The following is a 15857-nucleotide window of genomic DNA, read 5'->3' on the forward strand; positions in this document are numbered from 1 at the left end:
TAAATGAGAGGGAGTATCTTAGACATATCAAATGATGAATAAAATATTCCAATTCATTTTTTCATCTTTATATTTTTCACTATTCATAGCAAAATAAATATTATACAAAAATAAATATAAATATCACATCCAATCAAATTTTTAACTTATGAGACGTGGGAAAACTCCAAAAAATCATTCCAAATACTTGACAAGAAGTGAAATGTGGATCAATAATTGACTAAATCTATTGTTTCATGCAACTTAATGTCATTGTTTTTATATTTTTGAACTTATTATTTAAAAGTTGATATCCTATTTTCTCTTATTTTGTTTATTTTTCATGATTGATTCAATTAATAATAATAAAACCAAAGCAAAAATATGAACACGGACAATTTTAACGTGTTTCGGTCCAACCGACACACGTCCATTTGGCCACACCCATCTATCAAACAAATCCACTAAATATAAGCATTTACGATCATACAAGAATTTATTCAAATAAAATATTCTCTATTTTCTAGACATTAAGTAGAGTTCACTTAACGAACATCATTCATCTTCAATATTCACCAAATTGAACTTCATTCAATAACATGCAGATTGTTCTCTCTCAATAACGTCACATTTGATACGATTGTGGAGCGAAAGGACGATGCCAAAGAAAAAGAAGGCATCAGTGGTTTTATATGGATGTTAAAATAGCTCATTGTACTAGCTAGTTGTAACTATTGATGATATAAATAGGAAATAAACTTACATTTGTATTCATTCAATTCATGTGTGCATTTTTTATATATATTTCTTAGTTTTCTCGTTCCGTAATCCCTGTTCTAGAGAGGCTGGCTACATCGAATTAGCTCTTTTATCAACTTTTCTCTTTCGATGAATGAATCATCAATGAGTGAACCCTTGTGCACATTCAACAATAGGAAATATCTCACAACAGAATGATAAAATGACGATGTTTGAATCTTGTGGCAGCATTTGTCGCAACACATAATGCAACGCGGAATGAATAGATTTGTTTTGGCTCGTTAATTTTGCACTCAACCAACATGACAAGCTCATAACATAAAATATGTTCTATGCAAGAAATATAGCTCACTCCTGAAAACTCACATTCTTCTCTCAAAGAATGTCTGAATGAATATAGTACATAAATCAACTAATAACAAATCAACTCTAAAATATTTAACATCAAAATTTCATCCACCTCCCTCAACCACACATGGCCAATCTCGGAAATTTTCAAAATGAATAGGAAGTCTAATATATAGAGAACTCCATAATATCAGAGACCACAAACTCTTTCAAACTATTGCATATTATCTTCTCTTATCAATCAAGATAATAATCTTTTTATCTTCATAATATTTTCAACGATCAAAATATATATTCAACTAAATATATTTTCCAATAATATTTTTTTTGACAAATTAATCTAAAAAATGAAGCTAACAGAAGATAACATCTAAGAAAATTTATATTCTTCTGCGGATACTCAATATCTTGAATTCTTGATCAGACAGGGGGGGAAAAACCTTGTCATTCTGAATTGCGGAGGTACCATATTGTTGAATCCTTTTGCTATTTAATGTAACTGTTTTATATCTTAAAAAACAAACAACTAATTCGAAGTGCACAAGTAAAAAACGATTTAGTGGCAAAATAACCTGAATAAGAGACCTTAACAGAAGAATTAAGGCAATATTAAGAAAATTAACTTTTGATTAGTACAGGATAACACATTTTCATATGTCTGAATCTCTCGATTGACCTCTGGCCGAAGTGGTTGCTGTCTTCTTGTGCTTCATAATTCTCAAGCTCTGTCTTATTATGTCCATCTCCCTTTCCCTCCTGGATTCTTGATCCTCCATTGATATTAGCTTTGCTTGTAGAATCTCAATTTTCTCTTCTTTGGATCTAAGTTCCTTCTTCAACTCCGTCAACATGTCTTCTTCCTCTGTTTTCCAACCCATTCTTTCTTCTAATCAGAAAACAAGAACGTAGATAAGTTGAGAAAGTTTTTTGATTCAACTGTGTATTTTGAGCAATATCAATGTTATTTGTATTGTATTTGGGACAGTGTAAGTAAAAATATGGGCACTAGATTTGCTGCAAAATCCTTCATTCCAAGTAATATTACCTCTATGAGTCCTCTGGATAAGATCATCAAGCTCAATCTTGACTGCAAGATAGAGCTGTTTCCATTTCTCCACAGTTTCATCCCTCCCCATTTGCCAACCATTCTCACATTCATCACCCTTGTTTCCCATGCATTCCAACCTCATCTCTTCCTTTTCTTCACAAGCCATTCTCAGTCTCTTCAGCTCCGCTTTCAGTCTTCTCCTATCCCTCTTCCACTCCGCTTGCTTAAGCTCGAAAAAGATCGATTCGCGCTCGTAAGATCGGTATTCACTCGCTCTAATGCTCATCATCTCGTTGATCTCCCCTTGGAGAAGCCTCACTTTGTTTTTCAGACTTCCCACCACCTTTTCACTCGGGTTGCACTTGTCTTTGGTGTGAGAACTGCCCATTCTTCCACTTTCTTTTTCTTTTCTTTTCCTCTTTGTTGAACAATAATTGTGGCCTCTCGAGATTTATTCAAGGTCAATTATTGTGTTGAAAATGAAGACAAAAAAGAGTATGGAGACACATTTATAAGACATGCGTGAGGGACATGCAAATTCACAAGTAGAGGAATTTAGATTCATCCAGGCACATGAAAAGTGAAAACCATTATTAGGAATAGGAGCAAATCCCAAAGAAGCACAACACTCCCTTTATAAAATCAATAATCTTTTATATACCCTCTTTTTTTTAAAAAAAAAAAATGAAACATATTTACCGCATCTGCAAAGAGTTTTATGCCTGATTTTCGACAAATATATGGTTTTAAATACCATTAATTTTACAATTTTCACAAAAAAAGTGCAAATGCATGCAATTTGTTTTAGAAAAAACTTTGAGCTAATGAAATTAACCCTTTACATCTTTATCTTCTCGGGTAGACGCTTGTAAAAGTGGACCACGCCAAATTTTTCATTTTGAATGAAAAATATTAGTTCAGATGCGCGCCACCTGCAGGCACATACCGACACTAGCAGAAGTAGTCCTTCGAAAGGTTTGTCTTAGGCAACAGGCCCCTCTATCGGTAGAGCTCGGACAAGCTAGCTAGAGATCGTGTGCAAACATCGGCAAATTTTTTTTATATGAATTTAAATATAAATACATTTTTATATACTTTTCGATTTCGCATCGTTCCAAATGGGACTAATTTTATTTATTTGCTTGCTAGAATCATTATCAATTGTATTGTGTCAAAAGTAACTCGTGAAAGGGGGGGCTCCCCCTTCGTCTATGACCCCCATATTCCAGATGTTGACGTTTCTGTAATGAAAATGGAGCCTAATTCTAATAAATATTATTTTGGGGTCGACAAGTTTTATATCATATCAACAATAAAATGTGAGAACCATACCAACAATTTAACTTAAATTTTTGAGAAAGAAAAGATCCATACTCTTCCTAAGTGTCAAGTGTATCCCATGATTTTTTTTACGGATATCTATTTTTTTGAGCAAGTGAAAATGGCTACACAAATATTGATAAGACCATCTCACGAATGATTCACGAAAAAATATTACATTTTACGCATAAAAGTATTACTTTTTATGAATAGATCCGTGAGACTGCATGCCACATGTCACAATATCGTTGAAGGATAGCAAAAATTAGTATAATTAAATTTAGACCATAGACAACCATGCATGAACATGATTTTCCATTTTGCAGAAAAAGGAAAATATAATCTTTCTTGGAAAACGATTGCACAAGGTTGGTTTTACAATATCAGATAAAATTGCACGAGATAGCCTGTTGATATCACCTGTTATAATACTTAGGTTCATCCATTTTAAGCAACAAATTGGAGCTGTGGTGTGATAATTATTTGCTGGTCTTTCAATTTAATATATCAGCAGAATGTTATTACATTGTATTTAATGCATGGAAAATAAATTAGGTGACTATGACCTGCAAATTGTAAGGAGCATCCAATGCAAACCCAAAACTAGAAAAAATATTTTTTTAATCATCAAATTATTGATTGTTGGAGTACTTGGAAAGTGACAAATTCTTCTGTAGAACTGATTTCGAATATGAATTTTGGAATGTTTATTGGGTTTATTGGGGGCATTTTGGGAGATGGATTTGAAATACATAAATTTTGATTATAGTTTTTTTTTTTTTGGTCAAATCAAGACCCACATGTTACTTATTTACATGTCAGTAAAACAAAGTAGAATTTATTTCCAATGATATCATTATTAGGTGAACATGAAATTCATCTTAATTAACATGAAATACTGTATAAACTATGTAAGTGATGGTTTTGAAATTTGTAAGCGTACTTCTCTAAACAACAAAAATACACATGAATTCATTTGAAATTCATCGATTCAAACACAACCTGATAATATTCTCTTTAGTAATATTGTAAATCGATTATGGTAATATAGATGCATGAGAACATATCAGGTTACACATATAAATAGACCGGTTTGTATCTGAAACATCTCCAAAATATTATGTAGATGTGTAAATGATTGTCTTACATTAATATCGAGAATCTAATATATATTAACTTGTTCTATTTCTTTATATTTAATCAAGCAAACGATCATCATAGTAACTATATTGAAAGGTACCAAAAGTGAAATTACAATTATAACCCTATTTCGTATAATGTCTAAAGCTGTCAAAACGTGCTAACATGACGAGATCAAAAACCATATGTTAAGTTTTAATTGCAGCATAACAATATAGTGGGCACAAACATTTTGTCTTCATAATCATCACCTAGGTGAGTATATGCTAATCGAGAGGTCTATTCTTAGTGTGTTTATATGAGATAATCGATTCACTGTAAAAAAAAAATATTGATGAAAACCATATTTTTTGTTTTCAAGTGAGATGATCGATCGATCATCTTGTACAAAACAAAAACCAGAAGATCAATTCCCGATATAACATAGAACTCGCCCCATCACCACATTTTCCTCATCTCGGATTCTGTTCCAAGCATTCTAAAAGTAGTAAACTGTTTTCAGGGAGTAATGGAGGCTATCAGGATCAGTTGTGCTCGAAAAGCTTTTGATGAATTTTTAAATCGTTTAAAAATCTTCGAGCTTTCTGTATCAAAAGAAAGGTAATTTTAGCAACCACTGTTACCATTATATAATTTTTTTCTCTTCAAGTACTGTATGAAATCCTGTAAATAGGATGTCACATGGATGCTGTGGAAATTCTCAGATCAAATTGTATGCATGCATCTCAAAATCTTTACCGACACTCTTGCATTTTTGTAATGCTTCCTGTTATAGCATAGTTAGTTCAGATTTTAGTGATCACGACGACTGACTATTTCTTTTTTAAAATTCTTGCTCGCATCCTTAAATGTAAGTTTTGCAATTCTCTTTGAGAAATGGATCTATTTCACTCTCATTTTTTAGCTCACTCTAATTTTCTCTTTTTGGGATTGGGTATCTGAGATTTTGTTGTCATTGTTTCTAATTTAACTTTTCACAACTCTAAAAAACTTTTCAATTTTTATGTTATATAGTTTAAAATTGAAACATATAGTTTACTGGGTTAGGATATACATTTCAACGATAATAAAAGTCTCAGAAAACATATTCTTGAAAGTTTCAGAAAACATCGACGACTGACAAAGAGACGAAATTCAAAACCGTCCGTTTGACTCTATGGAAGATATAGAGTGGTCATTGCACATGCTCAGAGGAAATAACACTTTCCTTAACATGTTGCATGGTGACGACTTGTTCCAACTACGTGGCTTATGCTTCTAGAATATTGAAATAGAGTTCAGACTGTAAGCTAGTGACCCACAGGGACTTGAAACGCCAATTTTGTTTAGAACTGTATTATTGCTTCCGTTACATGTATCAAAGGCGAGAAAAAGTTTTGCCGTTGATTGGAAAAACTAGTGTTTCTGCGAGCTGGTCTGATGGCAGAACTAGATTCACGCCGGAGTCAGGTCCTTGGAAGATCGGTGTGCATCATATATACAGATCTACTCTAGATTTTCTTATAGGGGTCAGGACCACCTGACTTGTTCAAGATTTGGAAGATCTCAACTGATTAAACAAAATAATTCAAGTCTGGGAAGGTGAAAATTTTAGAAATTAGAAAAGAGCAATTTTTTCCTAGCATTAAATCCATTGAACAAAAAATATTAATCAAGGTAGGTGGATAATGAGACAAATTATCTCCCAAACTAATAATATCTCGGGTTCAATAGAACTCGTTGTCCGACATGTACATGTTTGGATATAAAATTTAATACTCATAAACCTTGGTTAATCTGGTACTCGCCCCAAAATGATTTGGTTCAGATTCTGTGCTTGGGTATTGTGTTTTTTAAGATGAAAATGATATCTTCTTCGAATACACTTGAAAACGTTATTTTTTTAAATAAATAGTTGAGCATTGTTTTACAAAATCCCCGGTATTTGTACCCATAACAACTAGAAAATAAGAAATTAGAGCTTTTTTCCATTGCCTCTGCCTTAATGTTCATGAACAAAACAGGGAAATTGGGAGAAGTTAGTACTGATTTATTCTTGATATAAAACTATGAAAAATACACAGCTTTTAATAATTTTCAGAATATTAAAAGTATAGGTAAACTGAACTGATATATTTTCCAACGGTCAAACTTCTGTTTATTTATCAGTGTAATTTGTCTTTTTCGGTGAACCAGAAATTTTTGTTCATTGTATGGTCTTAAACCGTCGTTTGCTAATTATGGGTCCCTCTGTGATGACATTGGTTCCAGAGTCCTTGGCGAGGATACTTGGGTCGCTGCCTGTTGAAGATTGCAGCAATTGGTACTCAATGTGCCTAGAGAGCAAGAATTGCTCGTAGAGAACTGCGCAAGCTTAAATTGGTGAGACTTATCTGATGGTATCGCCTTACAAATTGCTGCATGTCACACCCAAGTTTGCTGTGTGTTTCCAAGAATTGTTGAGAATGTGCGCTTGTTAGTTAATTTTAATTGATGTGCCAATCTTACAAATGACGAACTTATGTTGACTGCGGCGTGGAATTGTTAATAAAAAGAGAAGCTAAATACAGGAAACATCTTATTCAGACTTAGTTTTCATTAATACTTTAAATGGATTTCTTTAGGTGTTAGACCCCTTGATTATGGTGTTATTGAGATGAAACAGTAATATCTTCTTCCTCTAATTGATTAAGCTTAGATTGTACTGTTAAATTTTTTGGAAAAATTATGAAGAAGAACCAGTCTAAATCGAAAGCAGATCTCTGGGGTGTCATGAGTTTAAACCTACTCTTATTCTATTGATGAAATAGAGTTTCACATCATCACATGCTTGGTTTCATTAACCGCCATTGATCTTTCAAAAAATTAGAAATAGATAATGCTAAAAATTGTTGATACCAAACCCAAAAACAAATTATTATAAACCCATTATAATTCGAGCAAGCTCAAGTTCAAAAAACTTTGAACATAAATTTGAACTTTTTTTGAGCTAGATCTAAAATTTTAAAAATCTTTTTGATTTGTATCACATACTTTTATGGAGCATTCAAAAGTTCTAATGAATAAATTTTGTACTGAAATTGCAGATAAAAAGGGTTATTATTTAGTTTTGGCATTTTTACTTTCTGTAATAATGAGGTATCTGCTCAGTTAGTTATTCGTAGTTTGTTTTATAGCTCTCAGCTTGCAAGCTTACATTAGTATCTGTTGTGCCATAATATGATTTTAATTTTTTTTTTCTGAATAACTCAAGTTTTGAATTTGTAAGTGTTCAAATTTGTTTACAGCGCACTCTTGTCAATTTGTTTTGTTAGCTTTGAAAGGAGGACGATTAATAAACAATAAGTTTCCTCGATCAATAAACAGTAAGTTTTTTCTTAGTCTGTGTCCGGCTGCAAAGGAAACAGGTGCACTTCAAGAAGCCAAGAGCAAACTAGAAAAGCAATGAAGAATTAACCTGGAGAATTGCAGTTGGAGAGACGAATGAGGGTAATGGTTTTGTTTTATATTACATTTGAAATTTCATATATTCTTCACATGGAAGTTTGGTTTGGCTATCGCATCTTTTTCTTTACGAGATATGATCATGAGACAGCAAGACGATGATCTTTTATCTCATGACCCGAGATTTTGAATCTGTTCTCGTTAGGCCGACATTGAGGAAGCCAAAAATCAGGAAACTGAAAAATTACAATCTGCTTTAGAGGAAATGAAATTGCAGTTTCTGGAAACTAAAAAATTTTATGTCAAGGAACTGGAACTGGAAAAGATGGTGGCTGAGCCTGTCCCTGTTCTACAAGCGGTTCCCGTGTTTGATCATGAACTGGTTAATAAGCTAACGGCGAAAATGATAAGCTGAAGGTGAATCCATGAGATCAGGTTTATTATGCCTTGGTGGTGTCATTTTTGCAACCTCTAGTGGGTAATTGGATACTCTTAATTGTTTATGCAGTCTTCAGTTATTTCACTGGAAAACAAGATAGGCGAAACGAAGAAAAGGTTTTAGGAATCAAGCAAGATTAGTGAGGAACGACTAAAGCAAAATTTGAAGGCAGAGTCAAAGATTATGCAGTTAAAGACTGCAATGCAAAGGTTGTTATTTAGTAGCTTCTCAATTTTTTTGGCATTTATTGCCATTTTATAAAATTAATTTCTGAATGTCCCTGACCCCAGATTCATTTCCTTCACTTTTATTGATCCAGACTTATGATAGCCATTGCTTAAAAATTATATAGGGTAGAAGAGAAACTTTCAGATATAAAAATTGAAGACCATATTCTCCAACAGCAAACTTTGACAAATTCTCCAACTGGGAAAATTTCTGGACATCTGGCTCAAGAACATCTCTCTCATACTGTTGAATTTACTAGGTTGGTTCTCACTTTTATGCTTTCATTTTGCAGCCTGTGGAGAACAGTATACATGTAAGTGAACTGTACAAATAGCAACTCTTATTTGTACATTTTGTTAGATAAGACATAATGTTACAACAACTGTCATGGTTAGAAATTAATACAGGAACCCCAAAGTCCATCACCCACCAAGAAATTTGGGAGTAAATATGATAATAAGACGAGGAGATCCAACATCGAAAAGCAATGTGTATGTTAATGTGTTAGCCATCTTCTTTTTGTTCCTGTTTTCTCTTTTAATCTGCTTCAGTACATGCTCAACTTGAAATGAGTGGGCATGCAAAGAAGCATAACCTCCTGGTTTGACAAAATCTGATGTTCTAGGTAAAGCATCTTCATCTGTGCTTCAAAAAGAAAAGTTTTGTAGAGCTTAGAATTAATCCGTTTAAGTTCAAAACCTTGGAATATGAATTTAGGTACCGCTTGAACTTGTATGACTATCAAGTTTTGCTGCAAGTAGTAGCTAGTGTAGTTTTCGTGTCCGTAGTTGGTTTCCCAGGATATAGTTCTTGGATTCAAGTGACACCAGTTTCTTTTGCAAGCAATTGTTTTCAAAAGTTCATGTTGGTAGTCTTGGGTATTTTTGTCCTCTCTTGTCAATGATTGGTGTATCGAGTTCACGTAACGACATTTGGACAAGTTGATTTATAATTTGTGAAATGGGGTGCATCCCAGAAAATCTTTGGTTCAGTGAAGCAAAACTAGTTGCTGCTTTTACAATTTACAAATGTCTCATCCACTGGAAATCCTTTGAAGCTGAAAGAACTAGTGTATTTGATCGACTCATTCAATATGTAGGTTCTGAAATAGAGGTATGCTATTCAGACATATTATTGATTTGGTATGCTGATTCTAACTGCAATCTCCACCATTGAACAGCTAATTTTTAATTGAAAATTTGACCCCTCTCTAAGCATTCTGCATTCCATTATTTTATTTTAAATTTGAGAATTTGATGAAGAAATTTAGTTGGTCTTTCAAATAAAAAATTTTGAGAGTAATTATGCAGATTGTTTTGAAGTGTTGTTTGGATATTATTATTTATGAAGAGATGGAACATAATGATTTTATGAGAAAAGTGAAATAGTACAAGGATCGGTAGAAAAATTATAGAGAAACTGTAATCATGTAATGGCATTGTGAATAGCTGAGTTTTTTCAAAGATTTAAAGTTGGAACATTTTGTCCAGACATCAGATGGGTTTTGAATCAAACACTGAGTCTGAGTGGTATTAAACGATCTCGTTCCTCTGTGTCATGCTAAAATGTCTCAACAGTGTCCTGCTCTCATCAATTGATTCAAATGCCTTGTTATTGTGGATCGAAGTAGGTCAGCATCATTTTGTTTTACTGCTGAACTAGTGGATATTGGTTATTTTATATCTTGATTCAGGACCAGGCAAACAATGATCATACGGCTTACTGACTTTCCAACATATCTACACAACTTTTTTAACTCCAGCAAACAATAAAAGCTACAAGTTCAAATCCAAGAAAATCAGCCCAGCCTACGTCGTTTCTCGGAAGGATGGTCCAGGTATAAAGATCTTCAGCATTATCATTGAATATCCCTTTCCAGAAAAATGTTGGAGAAAGATGTCTGCTCTTAAAAATTTTCTTACCAAAATATGGTTACGCACCAGAAGGCTAGCAGAGATGATTTGGTAACATTTCAGGGTTTTCGGTCGTCTGCTTCTGCCAACCTTTCAATAGGTGGACATGATGGGGTGTCCCAAGTTGAGGCCAAGTATTCAGCTTTGCTTTTAAAGCAGCAGTTGACTGCTTATGTTGAAAAGATCTATGGAATCATTCGAGACCATACTATGAAATAATTGGCTTCTCTTGTTTCTTTGTGCATCCAGGTTGAAGCATCTTCTTCTTTTTGGGAAACATTTTCCTATGAAATGTTGACCCATGGGGATTACTTTCTGCAGATTATCACGCCCTTGCTTGTGGAACATGGTTGAGATGTTTTATTTTAGCTACCTTTGTCTCATTCACGTGAATATGTAACTTCTCCTGTCATATTATCCGAAGTTTTGGATAATAAAATTTGTTTAAAAATGCTGATTGAATAAGTGACGGTTAATATTACCACGTGAAATCGGACAATAACATTGCTGCCCAGGAGCTTTTACTTGTTTTTTTATTTTTTATTAAACTTTCTTCCATGTATAGATAACTATCTCTTATCCACGGAGAGTGAAAACATGTTCATCTTTACGACAGACTTGCTTCTTGTCTTTGAAATAAATAGAAATCAATTTGAAAATGCTGTTTGGATTAGAAATTGAGTCATTTTCTGAAAACTATCAAGAATATTCCTCTAGGATCATTTGCTCATTTCTTTTTTTCATGACCTCTGTCTGCTTGGCAAGAATTTTTATTTGGTACAATTTCTCTTTGCGTGTGCTGATGATTGGTTTTCCGAATTTCAATGTAACACATTCAGACATCCATAACATCGAGAGGAAACTCTTTTCGATCTTCTAATTGATCATTCAACAGCAGTTCTTGAATAAGTCATCGGCAAAGCGTCATTGAGAGCCTAAATAGTCTTCTGAGTATGCTGAAAGAGAACTTTGTAAGTAGACATGACTTTAAATTGTTGTGAGATGTCTGCTCTTTATCTTATGGAACTTGTTGTTTCAGGTTGCTCCAGTACTTTCCCTGAAAATCTTCTCCAAAATTTTTTCTTTTATAAATGTGCAGCTTTTTAATAGGTAGTTCTTATTCATTTCCTGATAGCGTTCTGTTGTTATATGCCACTGGATTTACTCTTGTTGTTTTCTTCACTTGTTTCTGCAGCCTTCTCCTCCGCAGGGAGTGCTTCTCATTTAGCAATGGGGAATATATAAAAGCAGGCTTAGCTCAGCACAAGAAGAGGTAAGACAAGACTTTTGACTGTTTGACTGGTATAGTTAGGCCTTACTTTCATTGCTGACTAGTTCAAGTCACATGGTATTATCTCCTTAAATGACATGCCTGATAGTGTATGCTGGGACTATTTATGCTTTTGGATCAAATGAAGTCTGCAAGGGATTCTCGTGGATTAACATATACCACATGAGACCCTGTGATCCAATGTTAAATATTTCATATGGTTTATATCACTGTGTATCTTCAAATACCAGGATAAAAGTTTCATTGCTAGACTTTCTTTCTGTAAGTCCCTTGAATATTTATGAATTCATCTTTAGATTGCATAATTAGGCCTCATGTTACAGTATGCAGGCTCATCATGAGATGAATTATAACATTTATGGCAGGCTGTAGGATTTCTGGTACGATCTCTTGTCCTTTGGCTGTTAACTTTAACTCTTCTTTGAATGACCTAACATTGTTGCAATATCTTCACTTACTGAAAAATGTTTTCTAAGAATAGTTGGCTGTTGGACTAGACAATATACACCAGAAATCTAGATTAACTTATGACGATCTCACAATTGATCTCAGCCCTGTAAGTCTGTCTTGATGTTTGGGTTCCTTTTTCTTTCATCGGTTTTATTTTGATCTATTATCAGTCTCTATTGTTTCTGTCTTCTTTTATATTTTTCCCTTGTCATGCTTCCCTTCTGTATTTTTCTAAATGAGAATCTACACTCGCATGAGAAGTTAATTTATGCGTTATCATCTTTTTACAGCTACTAAGCATCAAACAGCTTTGTAGAATCTGTACACTTTATTTGGATGAAAACTATAGCACACGTAGTGTATGTCCAGATGTAAGTTTCATCCAACCTTATTCTTCTTGTGTTTTTAAACTTTTTTCATATATCTAAACGTTGTTGACCATGATTTAAATATTGATTACTCTGATCGCTTCAACAAGTGTATTTCCCCACTTTGCATTGATTCTCACCAGGTAATTTTCAGTATGAAGATACAAATGACAGAGGAGTCCAATGAAGCTGATATCAACTCCTCCTTGTTGGATGACAATTCAAGGTAACTAGAGAAAGCTTTGTTAAAAACGTAAAAAAATGCCTGAATTAATTAAATTTCTTCGTTTTTGCAGCATCCCCTTCTCAGTTGATGATATTAGCTCTTGTCTCCAAGATTCAAATTTCAGAGGCGTAAATCCTGCTGCGGAACTTCTAGGAAATCCAGCCTTTGAATTTTTGCAATAATAAAGGCTATGACTTCTGAGCCTTCAAATGCTCATACATACTTAGACTCAGCAAATGTTCATCTCCAGTTAATATAAAGTATATCCACCAAAAAATTTTTACAGAGTTTTTCTCCTCGTCTAGTATCCTCATAGCCGCCCCAAATGTATTTTACATTTAATAATAAGTTCCTAGGTTTACTCGTGTGGATGGACGGTGCTTGCTTTTATGCAAATAGTCGAGTCTTCTTCCCTATCATTAGGATCATTACATCAAAGTGTTTTTATGCACAACCATTGAAAGATAGATTCTTCGGGAGCAACTGTTGAAGAGACTTGTATTAACGTAAAAAACATGTTTATGTTTTTACAAGTGCTGGAAAACTAGCTGTGAATTCCTCAGTTTACTCATAGATGCATCTGCATGGGTCCTGAAAGCTTGCATTAAAGTTGTGTTTTTCGTATTTTCCATGCCAGAGAAGAAATGGAGTAACTCATCACACAAAATCCATGATTTACGCCGAAATATATGAACAATCAGCCGGGTGTCTCATCTCTTTTCGGAGACAAGGGGGTAACCTGGAGTTCAGAATCGAGTGGGGAAAGTCGAGATAATACTTTTAGGTATGCAAAATATAATATTTTTATTATTTCAATTTTTTTTTACTAAAAGATGGAAAAATATTATAGGCAAAACACAAATAGGAGATCAATATGATAAAATTGACTCGTGAGACTGTCTCACAAAAGTTTTTGCGCACACACACATATATATATCGAAACAATTAAAAATAATACTAGTTAATTTAAAATGAAGTGGGATCTTGGTAAATAAATAAAACAAGGGTACATAACTGGAATGGGGTGGTGCTTACAAACCAAATTTTAGGTCTTCATTCCCTACCAAACGAATTAATCATACATTTCCATGCTCAATTATGTCAATAACCTATTTATCATCTCATTGATTTCTTTTAATTTGTGTACATGTTATCTAAATTTTTTGTGCTACGCATTAATTTGTAAAAGTCTCCGAAATTCATTTTTAGCGATGGGATGAGACAGACCAATCAAGAAATTACAATATACTATATAATTTTCTGATTCTTATCTTTATCAACATTTATCAAATGCAGACTTTTTTTTGTTATCATAATATTTACACGATTTAATTATATGTTTTTTTAGGAAATGAAATGAAAGAGATGTGCGGTTTTTACTAGTATTATACAATATAACAACTAACAAGAGAATCCTACCGTGGTTGGTGTTGTTCCTTTATGTATGGTGCATATATGTAACGATGAAATGTAAGTTGTAGCACGGAAGATTAAATCGTCGGTTTTGTAACTTATATGTTTTTCAATTTTTGTCAATTCATGATCTTAGTCTACTAATTTTCACTTTTTTATTCAATTTTGGTCCATTTTCTCCGGAGTGCTAACACAATATCAGACACATAAGTAATATGCATCGCTACGTCGATAATTTTCAGTGACATGTCGTCATTTTTCATTGTCACTTTAGTACTCCGATAAAAAAAAGACTAAAAATGGAAAGAAAAAAAATTAGTTACCTAAAATAGTATAATGACCGATAACAAAAAATTTAAAAAGAAATATGTTAGTTATATATGACAAAAATTATAATTTTCTCAGTCGTGTGAAGCGAGCAAAACACTCATATAAAACAAATGTGAACACAATATAATTTAATTTAGACAAAAACTTGTGTGAGACGGTCTCACGGAGACGGTTCTCTTATTTGGGTCATCCATGAAAAAGTATTACTTTTTATGCTAAGAATAATATTTTTTATTGTGAATATCGGTACTGTTGACCCATCTCACATATAAAAATTCGTGAGATCGTCTCACAAGAGACCTACTCATTTATTTAATACAACAAACATCCAATTTATTGTCCATTTATGTCATTATCGCCAAATAAATCAGTAATAAGTTGTAGCTGATCAATAGATAATAATTAATATTAGACTGAAAGGATCATGCTAAGGACCTACCCAATTATGTGAATGGAATTTTTTTTTTTTTTGTAATTATATAATTTATTATCGTAGCTAGATCTCTAATTTTGATCCATGTGATATTTATAATTGTAATATTTGATTATAAGTTGAATAAACCATCAAATATTTGGAAATTTTTTTATATACAGTAGATTGGATTGATCGTGGAACTATTATATATATATATAATTCGAGGATTTTGATACGTTAATGCGACAATATCGCTCCATGTTTAGAGGCGATGAGTGTGCATGTCTATGTCTATAAATTAATTAATTTAGGTCATTAAAAAGATTGAATTGATTGAAGTTGTTGATCAAAATAAACAAATTATTAGGTAAAACAAAATTGTGGGAAATTAGATATTTCAAAGGATCGATTTATATAATATGGGACCCTAAGCTAATCAAAATTCGGCTCCATGCCAATCATTTTTATTAGTATAATATGTGAAGAATCTCTTAAAAAAATTGCTTTTATGCATGGAAATTTGATTGATCGTACTTTTTATATAAAAAAAATTAGAATATTATTAAATTAAATCCAGAATAATTAAATTGGAAACGAAAGTAGGAGAAGATGTGGCTTATCCCACCAGATCAGTCATAGAAATAGCTTATTGTCCTAGCTAGAACATGTGAATACAATCTGATTTACTGATTGAAACGCCAAAACAAAACGATGAGATGATATATTTCTAGTTAGGATTTTACAATCTTCTATACAATAAGTCATAA

At 33.0% G+C, this 15857-nt stretch overlaps 2 protein-coding genes across 11 annotated transcripts; one reads left to right on the plus strand and one right to left on the minus strand.

Annotated features, from left to right (window-relative positions):
- Positions 1–1450: 1450 nt before the first annotated feature.
- Positions 1451–2687, minus strand: LOC142518481 (uncharacterized). 3 transcript variants are annotated; one of them, XR_012813556.1, is made up of 3 exons: positions 2132–2666; positions 1629–1972; positions 1451–1526 (listed from the first exon to the last, which is right to left on the minus strand). XR_012813556.1 is itself a non-coding variant. In XM_075621269.1 (2 exons), exons 1-2 carry the CDS (start codon positions 2520–2522, stop codon positions 1737–1739), a joined length of 624 nt encoding a protein of 207 aa, XP_075477384.1. In that variant the 5' UTR covers positions 2523–2687; the 3' UTR covers positions 1571–1736. The 3 variants fall into 3 exon arrangements, 2 of the variants coding, with proteins under 2 accessions (XP_075477384.1, XP_075477383.1); XM_075621269.1 differs by lacking the exon at positions 1451–1526 and having other exon boundaries at positions 1571–1969; positions 2132–2687; XM_075621268.1 differs by lacking the exon at positions 1451–1526 and having other exon boundaries at positions 1581–1972; positions 2132–2665.
- A 5381-nt stretch (positions 2688–8068) lies between these two features.
- Positions 8069–14051, plus strand: LOC142518010 (myosin-6-like). 8 transcript variants are annotated; one of them, XM_075620583.1, is made up of 7 exons: positions 8069–8997; positions 9080–9175; positions 10378–11568; positions 11637–11707; positions 11793–11870; positions 12861–12932; positions 13003–13453. In XM_075620583.1, exons 3-7 carry the CDS (start codon positions 11551–11553, stop codon positions 13112–13114), a joined length of 351 nt encoding a protein of 116 aa, XP_075476698.1. In that variant the 5' UTR covers positions 8069–8997; positions 9080–9175; positions 10378–11550; the 3' UTR covers positions 13115–13453. The 8 variants fall into 8 exon arrangements, 4 of the variants coding, with proteins under 4 accessions (XP_075476698.1, XP_075476697.1, XP_075476696.1 ...); XR_012813449.1 differs by lacking the exon at positions 13003–13453 and adding exons at positions 12212–12268; positions 13570–14043 and having other exon boundaries at positions 8069–11568; positions 12850–12932; XR_012813448.1 differs by adding an exon at positions 13570–14032 and having other exon boundaries at positions 8069–11568; positions 13003–13192.
- The last annotated feature ends 1806 nt before the right edge of the window (positions 14052–15857 follow it).

This window comes from Primulina tabacum, chromosome 11, assembly GCF_025594145.1.
Source record: "Primulina tabacum isolate GXHZ01 chromosome 11, ASM2559414v2, whole genome shotgun sequence".
Lineage (NCBI taxonomy): Eukaryota > Viridiplantae > Streptophyta > Magnoliopsida > Lamiales > Gesneriaceae > Primulina > Primulina tabacum.